The sequence below is a fragment of the Pelodiscus sinensis genome, chromosome 10 (genome assembly GCF_049634645.1).
Source record: "Pelodiscus sinensis isolate JC-2024 chromosome 10, ASM4963464v1, whole genome shotgun sequence".
Lineage (NCBI taxonomy): Eukaryota > Metazoa > Chordata > Testudines > Trionychidae > Pelodiscus > Pelodiscus sinensis.
In genome coordinates this window covers 55,801,711-55,814,492 of record NC_134720.1, presented here as the reverse complement: position 1 = coordinate 55,814,492, position 12,782 = coordinate 55,801,711, and the positions used below count along the sequence as shown (strand labels likewise).

The 12,782-nt window shown below is 46.1% G+C and overlaps 1 protein-coding gene across 12 annotated transcripts in view; it reads right to left on the bottom strand.

Annotated features, from left to right (window-relative positions):
• Window positions 1-2,465: 2,465 nt before the first annotated feature.
• The window catches only part of DLG1 (discs large MAGUK scaffold protein 1), a 360,129-nt gene continuing 349,812 nt past the window's right edge, over window positions 2,466-12,782 (bottom strand). For all 12 annotated transcript variants that reach the window (XM_075938333.1, XM_075938326.1, XM_075938327.1 and 9 more), the window contains one exon: window positions 2,466-4,298. In XM_075938333.1, the coding sequence (XP_075794448.1) occupies window positions 4,192-4,298 (107 nt within the window). In that variant the 3' untranslated portion in view covers window positions 2,466-4,191. The remainder of the gene's footprint in view (window positions 4,299-12,782) is intronic.

Below are 12,782 nucleotides of genomic sequence, written 5' to 3'. Positions count from 1 at the left end.
CTGCCTAGCAGTCTGACGTGAGGAGGGACCACGTGGGCTGAAGTGGGACAGATGATTTAAAAACAAACGGGTGGATAGTTCTCCATCAATGGCTATTAGCCAGGATGGGTAGGAATGGTGCCCTCTGTTTCTCTGGAAGTGGGAGACAGGGGAGGGATCACATGAGGATTCCCTGTTGTGATCTCTCCCTCTGGGGCAACTGGTATTGGCTACTGTCGACAGACAGGATATGGGGCTAGATGGACCTTTAGTCTGACCCAGTATGGCCATTCTTATGTTCAGTAAGTTGTATAATATCCTCAGACACCCCATCAAAAGTTCTAATTGGAGCCTCCTGCGTAACTGGCTGAAGTGGGTGTGGATGGATGTCTGCATTTATTACCCCAATTTCACTTAATCAACTCCTTCCACTGCAATAGAGTAGGGAATAGGACTGGTTGTCGAGGCCTGAAGTGTTTCCTTGAAGGCGCATGAGCATATAGACTTAGTGACTTGAGAATCAGAGGGGTAGCGTGTTAGTCTGGATCTGCAAAAGCGACAAGGAGTCCTGTGGCACTTTATAGACTAACAGATGTATTGGAACATAAGCTTTCGTGGGCAAACATCCATTTCGTTAGATGCAAGAACAAGAAGCAATGGGCTTAAACTGCAGCAAGGGAGGTTTAGTTTCTAGCCTTTGCCCACGAAAGCTTATGCTCCAATACATCTGTTAGTCTATAAGGTGCCACAGGACTAGTTGTCGCTAGTGACTTGAGAGTGGCTCTGGAATCCTTTAGGCCATAAAGCTTTGCATCTGTTTGCTCAGAATGAAGTATCTTCAAACAGAATCTTGGATGGATTGCTGGACCTCTGTTGGTAGACCTGAAGACTGGAGCCATAAACACATGCGTTAGGGATGTTAAAATGCGTGTAATTAAGTAACTGTGTAAGCACCGCAAATTTTAAGCTGGTCCCCATGCATATTGGGAGCCTGTATGTAACCGTGAACATTAACCTATGAGTCCATGCTCATCATTTAACTGTGTACACATTTGCATTTTCACATCCCTAATCTGCACATGAACACTGTGGACAAAAATCTAACAGTGTGAGAAGTGCCAGCTAGCTATATACAAGTACGCTATAAACAGTCCAAACTGAGAAATTAAAGCACTGTGCTAGGGAACTGAGGGAAAAGAACTAAGCTAAGACCACAGAGTAAATCTTCGTCTGCCACTGGCACTTCCATTGCTAGAACTCCCATTGCTTCAGGGTGTAAAAAAAGCACCCCCAAATGACAAAAGGTTTAGAAGAGAAAAGTGCCATTATGGACAGTGCTTCCTAAGCAGGAGTCACACTCCTGGCTACAAAGATATTGATCCCAGTGACAAAGATAAACACAACATACCTTACAAGGTGCAACTGCCTACTGGATCAGGCCGTCTATGAAAGTGCACACAAAACATAGCCTAAGAGTTCGCAGTTGGTAAGAAGGAACTGAGATGGTGCCAGGCCCCTTATAAGCATATGGTAACAAAGGGTGCTCAAGCTGGCCCAATGGCTACTACTGAGGGAAAATTTCTCCAGCAACTGTGTACATGGTGCTCAGGCATCTAACATGGATGGATACGAGCAAGCACTCAAAGAGATGTGAACAAGTGAGAAGGAAAAGGATTGTATCCTGCCTGACAAACAAATGGGAGAAAAGATTCATGAAATTAAATCAAGTACCCCTATCCTTTCAAAACGCCTCAGCAAAAACAAGAGAACATATGCCACTCAGGATGAGTAAAGAAAAAGCAGATTAAAAAAAACACACACACAAAGGAAAAGTCAGTAAGAGACAAAAGCTATTTTCTTTTCTAAGAAAAACATATAATGTAAAAGCCCCACTAAGAGACACTTTAAAAGTGACTAGTGGTGGGGTTTTTTTTTTTTGAAGGAGGTTCTCAATAATTAAGATATGTAAACCAAGATACTTAAAATTACTGAGCATCTAAACGTCTCACCCTGCACCCCAAATTGCTTGTCATTTCTTAAAACGTAGGCAGTAGTGTTTTCAGAGCTTTAAACAGAAGGCTTTTTTACTTTTGGTTCTTGTTGGAATCTGATGACATTCTCAGAATATTTTATACTTCCAGCAAAAGGCAGAGAAACCCATAAAAACACACCAAAATCATTTTCTTTACTAATCCAGTACACAGCCAAGATGGATTTTTTCCACAATAGGCTGTACATGGACAGATTCCCAAATCTACCAGTATTCTGCAGTCCTTTGTTATTTCACACATGCTTATTGCTTGCCCCAACATTTAACCTGCATTTAACTACAGTGAACTTCATGGATCAAAATACTAGTTTTTCAATATCCCTCCATCACATCATTGCTCATTATTTACTGTCCCTGCCAATTTATCATTTGCAAACTTAATTTTCTTAATTCTACATAATTGTATTTTAGATGATTTAATTAAAGACTCACAAAATATGTTGTACAATAAACTTTATTAGCTGTTCTCCTCTTTCTGACAAATGGAATGGATAATATTTAGAGTTCTTTTTAAAACACAGGTAATGTGGCTGGGAAATGGCAAAGAGGCTGTCAGAAGCACTTTTTTTAATGAACAACTGATTCCAAATGAACCACGAGCAGGCACCAAGCAATGTTATTAATAACTGGAAAATGTTTTATTATTGATGCTAGTTCTGTATTGCAGACATGTATTTGTAATTGCTCACCTCAGAGGCCCGTGTCTCCAGTACCAAGATGCCATGGAAGAAATGACACAGGTGCAGTCTAAGATGTACATAAAAACTGACCATCGACTCTGAAATCTCCCATTCATTAAACTATGCACATCACATGGAAGTAAAAAAAGACAACCATCTGAAACTGTTTGTAGAAAAGAGAACTTGCCCATATTTATTCTCAGAGCTAATATCTCCCAGATGTGTTATTCAGCCACCACACCCCTTTTCATTTCATACGATTAAAGAAAATAAATTCCATTTTTTATTTATTCTCAAAAAACAAAAAAGAAAAGTTAGGAGTAGGTGGGAAAAGAAAAAATATTTTATATGTATGTGCAACTATGTAAAGAAAATAATTCCCATAGTTACAAAGTTTAAAGTTTTATAACAAAATAGGCAGTTATTATGGATAAAATATTAAAATTTGACACCCTAAAGAACACACACATTCAAACTACAAATCTGACATATCACCTTAATGATCATCCCTCACTGCAAATGTTTTGTTTTACTGCCAATGAAAATTTGCATATTCCTTTGTAAAATGCAAGCTTCTCTAGCACCGTAACTTTTTCTACTCAGAAAAGAGTGATGGCCATTATCTATAAACAACATTTGTAAGACACTGTAAATAGTGCTGCATGAGTAAGATTAAAAACATTAAATATTCTTTATTCCTAGTAATTGTATATGCAAAAATGAATAAAAATAGACTATAAGAATATCATTATGAAATTTTGAAAATGAATATCCCTTCTGAATTAATGAAAGTTAATTAATACATTAATTTGGAAAATAAAGTTACATTAACTGCCCGTAAAGAAAAATATTTGCTGTGACTATAGAAAGTCAACCTGCAAATTAAAACTTAAAATTAAATTCCTTGACCAACCCATGCTATTAAAATTAAGCGTGCAAAATTGCTCACAATTTACATAATTGGGTAAGATGATTTCTCTTTCATATGTTATGAAATTTTAAAAGAATGTATATAAAGCTTTTCCGAAAATCTCTGAAAGTTACATTCCCTTAAACATTAAGGAATTTTACCATATAATTCCTCACCTCTACCCTTAATAGCTGGTCAAGCCATTTGATCTTCATGTTGGAAAAGTGTATGTGCGCGCGCGCGCGCACACACACACACACACACACACGGCTCGACAATCTATGTAATCTACTCGTCCATGGCGAGTAGATTACAACCCAGAAGAGCTGGGTTCGGGTGATCTGCGCATGCGCAGATTGCCAGATAGCGCGGCTGGAGAGCAGGGCTCGCTGCGGCTCGGCGAGCCGTGTGTCTGTGTGTGTGTTAATTATAGGAACTGCAAAATGAGATGTTTAGTGCATTTTCCCACATTGGAAAGAGCCAGAAGCAGGCTCCAATGAAAGGGGTTACAAGTTGTCACATGAGTAGATGATGTCAGCTAGAAAAATGAAAAACAAAAATCTCTTGATTTTTCATAATTTTTCCTTTGCTGGTATCCAGATATAAGGCCCAGACTGTTCTTCTATGATCTGTTTCACATGGTTGTATATCTCTTCCAGTGTGTCTCCTTGGACAATAGCTGCAAAACAAGTCAGAAGTGTTTTATTAGTAACTTTCATGCAAAAATTCTCAGCTCCCTTCCCAGGGTGAGGATTTAACCAGACTGGACAGGGAATGGACAACAGGATAAAACGGTTACTTACTTCTGTACCTGTTGCTCTTCAAGGTGTGTTGCTCATGTCCATTCCATGTAGGTGTGTGCGTGCGCGGTGTATGCACGCGGTGTCAGACTTTTTTCCCTTATCAGCACCCGTCGGGCCAGCAGGGGAGCCGCCTGGAGTAGAGCCAGTATATTGGCCAATATATACCCCTGCTGCTCCTCTACCCCCTTGGTTCCTTCTTGAAGAAAGGGAGGCGGGCAGGATTTGGACTGGACATGAGCAACACATCTCGAAGAACAATAGCTACCAGGTAAGTAACCGTTTTTCTTCTTCGAGTGCTTGCTCACATCCATTCTATGCAGGTGACTCTAAAGCAGAAACCCTAGGAGGCAGGGTTGGAATTCTAACCTTCAACTGAGCAGAGGACAGCCCTACCCAGGACTGCATCTTCCCTAGCCTGGTGAGCCAGTGCATAATGACTGGTAAAAGTGTGGATCAAAGACCATGTGGTGGCCCTGCAGATGTCCAGGATTGGGACTTGAGCCATGAAGGCTGTGGAGGAGGCTTGGACCGTAGGGGAGTAGGCCATGATGGGAGGAGCTGGTACTCCAGCCAGCCGATAGCACTCCGCTTCCATTTAGCCAGATAGGTGGCCCTGGTGGAAGGTTTCCTACTATGCAGCAAGACTTCCTGTAATTCACAAGGAGATCTTCTGTGCAGACTGGCTGCCCCTTTAGCTGTTCTGCAGTTCCTACAAATTGCTGTGGAGACCTATGGAAGGGCTTTGTTCTTTCTAAACAAAAGGCTAAGGCTCTCCTAATATCTAATGTGTGTAGTGCCTGTTCTTTGCCTGAAGTATGGGGCTTTGGGTAAAAAAATGGGAGAAAAATGTTCTGACACATATGAAAGTGACACCCCATTTTTGGAAGGCGTGGTGGGGGCGTAACTGGACCTTGTCCTTGAAGAATACTGAATATGGGGGGGGTCTGATGTGAGATCCCTCAGTTTGAACATGTACCTGGCTTATGTGATAGCCACCAAAAGGACACCTTCTAGGAGAGGTGCAGTAGTGAACACGTTGCCAGGGGCTCGAAAGGGAGCCCCATGAGCCTGAACAGCACTAAGTTTAGATCCTACAGGGGGATAGGCTGACACACATGCAGGTAAAGTCTGTCCAAACCCCGTAAAAATCTCTGGACCACGGGATGTGTGAAGAGCATCGTGTCCCTAGAGCCCGGGTGAAAGGCGGAAATAGCCGCCAGGTGAACCCTGATAGGACAGCCCCTGGGCCCTGAGGTCAAAGAGGCAGTCCAGAACCAGTGGGACCAAGGTGTCCATGAGGGAGGTACCCTTCTGAGCAGCCCAAATGGAGAAGCGCTTCCATTTAGCCAGATAGGTGGCCCTAGTGGAAGGTTTCCTACTATGCAGCAGGACTTCCTGCACCCACTCCAAGCACTGGAGCTCTGCTGCTGTCAGCCATGGAGCTTCCAGGCCATTAGGTGGAAGGACCGTAGGTTCGGGTGGCAAAGCCTGCCAAAGTCCTGAGTTACGAAATCTGAGTGCGGGAGGGTGGGAGGGGGAGAAGCAATCGACTTCTCGCATTACATGTTTAGCAGGGATGTGAACCAATGTTGTCTGGGACAAACTGGCACTATGAGAATGAGGGCGGCCCTGAATTCCCTCACTTTCAGAAGCACCTTGTGCACCAGAGGAAATGGGGGGAATGCGTAAAGCAAGCCCTTGGGCCAGGGGATAAGGAGCGTGTCTCCCAGAGACCCCCTGGCACATCCCCATGAGGGAGCAGAACCTGGAGCACTTCCTGTTCTGCCATGTTGCAAAAAGGACTAGGAAGGGAAACCCTGAGGGACCATTTGTGGCAGGCTCAGCTGGGCCGCCAGAGTGTCTGGGATTCAAGGGGGACAGGATGCAACTGGGTTAACATCCACCCCGGTGCAGAGTTCCTAGAGCCGGAGGACTTCCTGGCACAGGGAGGAGAACACGCCTCACCCTGCCTGTTGTGTTGTCAGACAGGATGAGGATTGTCCTGCCCCTGAGGCAGGGAAGGAAGGCCTGGCATGTGAGGCCAACAGCCCACTAGCACCTGGATGGAGGACAAGACCCGCGCAAGCCAGTCATCAAGGTAGGGGAATACTTGGACCTCTTGCTTCCTTAGAAAGGCTGCCACTATGGCCATTTCGTGGAAACTCAGGGAGCCGTAGAAAGCCCAAAGGGGAGGGCTGTAAATTGGTAACAGTCTGGGCCAACCGTAAAATGCAGAAATCTTCTGTGATGGGATGTGATCAAAATGTGGAAGTAAGCGTCCTTCAGACTGAGGGCAGCATACCAGTCTCCAAGGCTGAGGGAGGGAATGATTGATACCAGTGTCACCATCTTGAACTTGGCTTTGGCGATGAAGGCTTTTAAGCCCCTGAGGTCTATGATGGGCCAGAACACCCCCCCCTTCTCTTTGGGCACAAGGAAGTACCACGAGTAGAACCTCTTGCCCCGAATTACTGAGGGACCACTTCGGCGGTTCCCAGTCTTAGGAGCTGTTGCACCTCCTCCCAGAGGAAATGCTAGTGAGAGGAATCCCTGAAGAGGGACGGGGTAAGAGGGAGGTGAGAGGAAGGAGATGGCATATCCCTATCCCAACTGTCTCTAGGACCCAACTGTAAGAGATGATGGATTCCCATGCCCAGTAAAAAGGGAATAGACCATCTAAAAACTAGGGAGGTGAGGCTAGTATGCTGTCCCCTGGCACACCCTCAAAACCCTTGACATGTGCCCTGGGACATGTTAGAGGGGCTCGCACTTGGTCTGATGAGAGGCGGGAGCGATGCCTACTATTTCTCCTGCTACCATTTCTGCCCTTATGGTAGGAGAAATCCTGATGGGCTCCCTGTTGGGGAGGCCTAGGGGCATTTTTGCCCAAGAGGGAGTGCCTCTGAGGGGCAGGCGTGTGGATCCCTAGGGTTTTTAGGGTGGCTCAGGTGTCCTTAAGGCCGTGCAGATGATGGTCAGAACAGGAAGATGCCTTCGAAAGGGAGGTCTTGGATAGTGGTTTGGAGCTCTGGAGGTACTCCAGACACCCACAGCCAAGAGTTACAGTGCATTACTAGGCTCATGGCCATGGTGCAAGCTGCCGTGTCCGCGGAATCCAGGGCCACCTGGAGGACCGCTAGGGATATTACTCTGCCCTCTTCTAAGAGGGACTTGAATTTGGGGGGGGGGGTGTCTTGTGGGAGCAGCTCAATGAATTTGTCCATTGCAGCCAAGGTGTTGTAAGCATAGTGACTCAGCATCACCTGCTGATTTGCTATGTGGAGCTGAAGGCCCCTGGAGGATACGCCTTCCTGCCCAACAGATCAGCCTTCTTGGCATCCCTGTTCTTGGGTGTTGCGCCCGGCTGTTCCTGCCTTTCCCCTTGGTTAGCTGCCTGAACCACTAGGGATCCCGGAGGGGGATGAGATAAGAGATTCTCATTCCCTTCTTGCAGGTCAAAATAATGGCACTCAGCCTTTTTATCGGTAGGCAGAATGGAGGCCAGGGTCTGCCACAGTGTCTTTGTGATCTTTGTCATGGTTTTGTTCACTGGAAGGGTCACCCTGGCAGGCACATTGGCTTGTAGAATATCGACAGTTGGATCCGAGTCGTCTGACACCTTTTCAGCCTGTACCCCCAGATTCTGCATCAGGTGATGGAGAAGGTCCTGGTGCAACCTTGAGTCCAGGGAGGCCATAGATGGCAGCACGCATTCATGAGCCTTGTCAGGGTATGAAGAAGACGACCCCTTGAGGCCTGTCACCTCCATTGCGGGCCTGCGAGGGGGCCTGGGAGACCACAGAGGATGCCAGCATGTGGGGCAGTGATGAGGATGGCCTCCTTTGACCAAGAGTCTGGGCAAAGGCTGCCCCGGGGCAGGAACTGGCCCAATGTTGGGGAGCAGGTCAGTGAGGTTGCCGATGGAGGGGCCTGGGCCCAGAGACTTCAGACTCCTGGCTCTGGTGATATGCCCAGGGGGTCCTGACTAGAAGCCTTCCACTGGGGTGGCCAGAACTGCTGTGCCAGCTGCACCAGGGTCGGTTGTGAGTCTCAGAACTGTTGCTGGTGTCCAGAGTACCCCAGCATGCTATGGTGCTGGCATTAGGACCTGTGCCTTGACTTTGACCTAGAGCCGTGTGATAATGCGGTGGACTACACCTCCAAATTGGTTGAATATTTGGAGGTTGACCAGGGCGGTACCGTAGTTGTTGCAGTTGGTGACCTATGCCCAGGAGCGTGTCGAACCATAGACTCCAGCTTTCCTTGGTGCCAGGGAGGCGGCATCATCAAATGCAACAGTGCTGGCCTGCTTGCCACTGAGGATGGGGCACATACACCGCCAGTGCCACACGTGCGTCCTGGCTCAGTGCCAGAGTTGGTACCAGTGGTACTGCTGCAGCAGGTGCCGAAGTCGAGGTCAATAGCACTGGGGTGGAGTGATGGTGGACCCTCACGTCAGGTGCCAGAGCTGGTGGTGCCGTGGATGTGGCCCTGTGCCCCTGAGCTTGATGCTCTTTTGGCAGGCCCGGGGATGAGTTTGGGGATGAGGTAAGCTCAATGAGGTCCCTCACAGCCTCAAAATTGTCTGGCGTCGAGGGCTCTGGAAGGTCCTCTACCAGGCTTGAGTCCTGACACAGGCTGGAAAAGTGCCAACCTGACCTCGATGGTCCAGGTGCCAATCATGCTGGTGAAACGTGACCCTCCACCCCCTCGAGGGCTCACTAACAGCACGTACCTCAACGGCGACCTGCCCCGGCTAGGTCTCCATATCTTCTATGCTACTAGAGCCGGCTGGTGCCAAGGCCTACGTGGCTCTGGAGAGGCTCGTGAATGGCTTGGTGCCTCCTGCACTGAAGCCGGTGCTCTGTGGGTTGTTGGTACTGGCTCCGGTGCCGGGTGGAAAGCCGCTTCCATGAATATGATCTTCTCATTCTTGCTTGGTCTGTGGCTTAAAAGCCTTACAGATCTTTCAGGCCTCCGACAGATGGGCTTCCCTGAGGCATTTAAGGCAGGCTTCTTTAGGGTCCTGGGGGTCTCTGCAGGGCATAGGCTTCTGGCACTTAATGCAGGGCTTGAAGCCTTTGGCCCAGGCATGCACGCCAGGGAGCTCTGCACATTAACAGCCACTTAAACTATTCACAACTGAGATACGAACTAACACTAACAAACAACAGAACTACTGACAGGTCAGAACTGCTGGGAGCACTTGCTAAGCAAGAACTGAGCAGATTCCAAAGACTGTCCGGAGCGGACAGGAGGAACTGAGGGTGGTGGAGGGCCAGCAGCAGCGTATATTGACCGATATAGCAGCTCCACTCTCCAAGGGGCTCCCCTGCTGGCCCAACAGGTACTGCTAAGGGAAAAAAAACCCTCCCAATGACAAATGTACACAGTGCCCACACACCTACACAGAATGGACATGAGCAATCACTTGAAGAACCACCTGGTTTATTGTGAGTAAAAGGTGTTAAAGTCTGTTCAGAGGCATAGGGCTTCCCCAAGGCCTTGAATTGGTCAGTGTACACTGTATAGCGTTCTGGGATCAGGAAGGCATTCTTACACACCATAGACTGGCATGTGCAGCTTTGTTACCTATTTTGTTTTTGTTTTGTTGGGTTTTGTTTTGTTTGTTTGCCTTCCTCAGATACCTCTGAGGGTTAGTTTGGGTTGATCTGTTATTTTCTGGTTTTCTTTTTTTGTTTTCTTCTTGTCCCACCTTTTGTGTAATTATCCAGGACAGGAGCTTAAAACAGCAGGGCTAGTTAATAATCCTAATGCAGACAAATAAATCTTTGAGATCAGTTACAAGTGAAATGGTGGTGTGGGCTTCTATGTAATGTAGAATGAGGAACTACTCATCTAGATCATGAACAAGGAAAGGAAAAATAGGTCATCTGGTGGATTCTGGTTGCTAGCAGTGTCCATCATTTGGGATTGAAGGATGGGGCTAACCAATGCTATTTCTCTAATCCTCTACTTCTGATGCTTGCTTTAAAAACAGTTAATAAAGTTGCAATCTACACTAAAAAACAACGAGGAGTCCTACGGCACCTTAAAGACTAAGATTTACTTGACATAAGGTTTTGAGGTTTTGCGAGTAAAAAAAACCAAACACATTTTCAGTTGCATCTGTCGAAGTGGGTTTTACCCACGAAAGTTTATGCCCAAATAAATCTGTTAATCTTTAAGGTGCCAGAGGACACACCTCATTGGTTTCGCAGATACAGACTAACATGACTGCCCCTGTGAGATTAATCTACACTCATACCTTATCTACTGTATATATTGTCACTAGGGATAGAGAAGCACTATAAATGAACTGAGGTGGGTGTGTTCTGACTCAAATTAGATTAAACTATGGTCTGATGTGACTCAGGACTAGATAGAGTTCTTAAAACACTTTGGATTGAAATGACAGGAATCTTGACTACAGCTTCATCTTAATTGTGGTCTTCACCTCCAGGGCTGAGAACCCACGTAGTAGAGTTCAACAGGAAAAAAAAAAGTATAGTGCTGCCATTTGTGGCAGGACACTGTATTCCAACATGTGTGTTAATACACACATTACTACCAGTACTATTACTGAACCATGATTACTTGCTAATTGCCTCTTATTCCACTTCCTAGCTCTTAAAACATTTTAAATCTATGACAGCATTTTACATTACATAGTAATGAAGCTTAATGGCTGCTCTAATTCAATATACCACTAAAGCTCAGATGGTTCTTATTAATTTTACATGGTCTAGCCTGACCTTTGGTCTGTTCCAGTATGGCCGCTCTTATGATTACAAAGTTATGCCTTCTTTGTAAGCACAAAGACAAATACCACTAGCAAAAAATATATTCATCCTTTTTTTTCTGTTACTTAGCAAAAATATTTGATGAACAGTCACTATTCAGAGCATCCCCTGTCAATATGGTGTCATAGGAACCATACTGGTTTAAAATTCCTTGTGATACTTGTACACAACTCATTGTACATGATAGGTAGTATTCCTGGATAATAGCTAAAAGTACCTATCAGGATCGAATGTTTTATGCAAGACAATATATAACCACATAGGCAGGGCTCGACAAATCTGTGTATCAACTCGCCATGGGCGAGTAGATTTCAGCCGGTTGCCCCGTTCACCGGCGGCGTGCGCATGCGCAATGCGGATCTGGCGCATACGCGGTGCAGGGCTGGCAAGTGGATTTCACTGTGGTTTGTCGAGCCCTGCACATAGGAATACATGGTCCTGCCCCAAAGAGTAGTATTGCACGTTCTTTCTGATTGTTTGTTTTATGAGTTTTCAGTTTAGGGGTTGAGTCATAGTACGCAGTTATGGAAAAAACACGCTATTGTGAATCCCTCCCTCGGATAGTATGGGATTCTGGATTCTATTTTTAGAACCACCTTCTATTATAAAAACATATTTTTGTTTTTTTTGTGGGGGAAGGGGGAGACATTCTAAAATCTCCATTGTTTGCAGCCAGGCTTTGATATCTGACAAGGGGAAAGTCCTTAGGCTAGAAAAACACTTTTTCCCCTTTGCTCCTTGAAATTCCATTCAGGCTGAGCTGAGTGACCAGCAAGGCAAACTAAACACTGAACTCACACACTCTAAAAAACCACTCACGCCACTGCCAAAGCAGCAGTCTCTCTCACTGGGATCTGGTGACACAACCGGGTAGAGTATATGACAGCAGGGAGACAGGAAAGACCCTCTCCCCATACTCCTGGATCCTGGCACATGGATCCTTACCTCCCAGGGCAGCATGTGGGGGGAAGAGTTCCCCTATATCTGAGATGGAGCGGGAAACATTCGGACTGGGTTTCCTCAAATCTCTTGGATCTAGCATCCTATCCACTGACCAGCAGCTATGAACTTAAACACTTCTAAATCTGCAAGACTGGATTACTTGCACCCATGAACATTAAAAGAATTGACAAGAAGAAATTTCTGAATGATTAAGCTTGATTTTAAGCAAATCGTGAAACAATGGAAAAAAGCTCCAATGTTCTGCAGCTCCTAGGTGTGAGCTGGATTGGGGGGCCTAGTCCCTCTGTGTGTGAGGTTCTGGATGGGTGCTACTCCTCTGCATAGTAGCCAGGATCGGTGGAAAGTGGGAACGGCACAATGGTCTCCCTCATCCCAGGCAAGGGTGCTAACCATTGGGCTAAACGTTATAAGGTGGATCAGCCACCACTTCCATATTCTCTTTCATTTTGAATGGGATCCAGTCCTGTAGGTGACCTTTGAGCATGGCTACGGAATTAGGCCAGTCGTGTAAGTGGCTGAATGCCCATCTTTCCCTGGTTTGTGAATCATTTGAGGGATGAGGTGGGAGGCAGTGGGGTGCATGCTCAAAGGCAC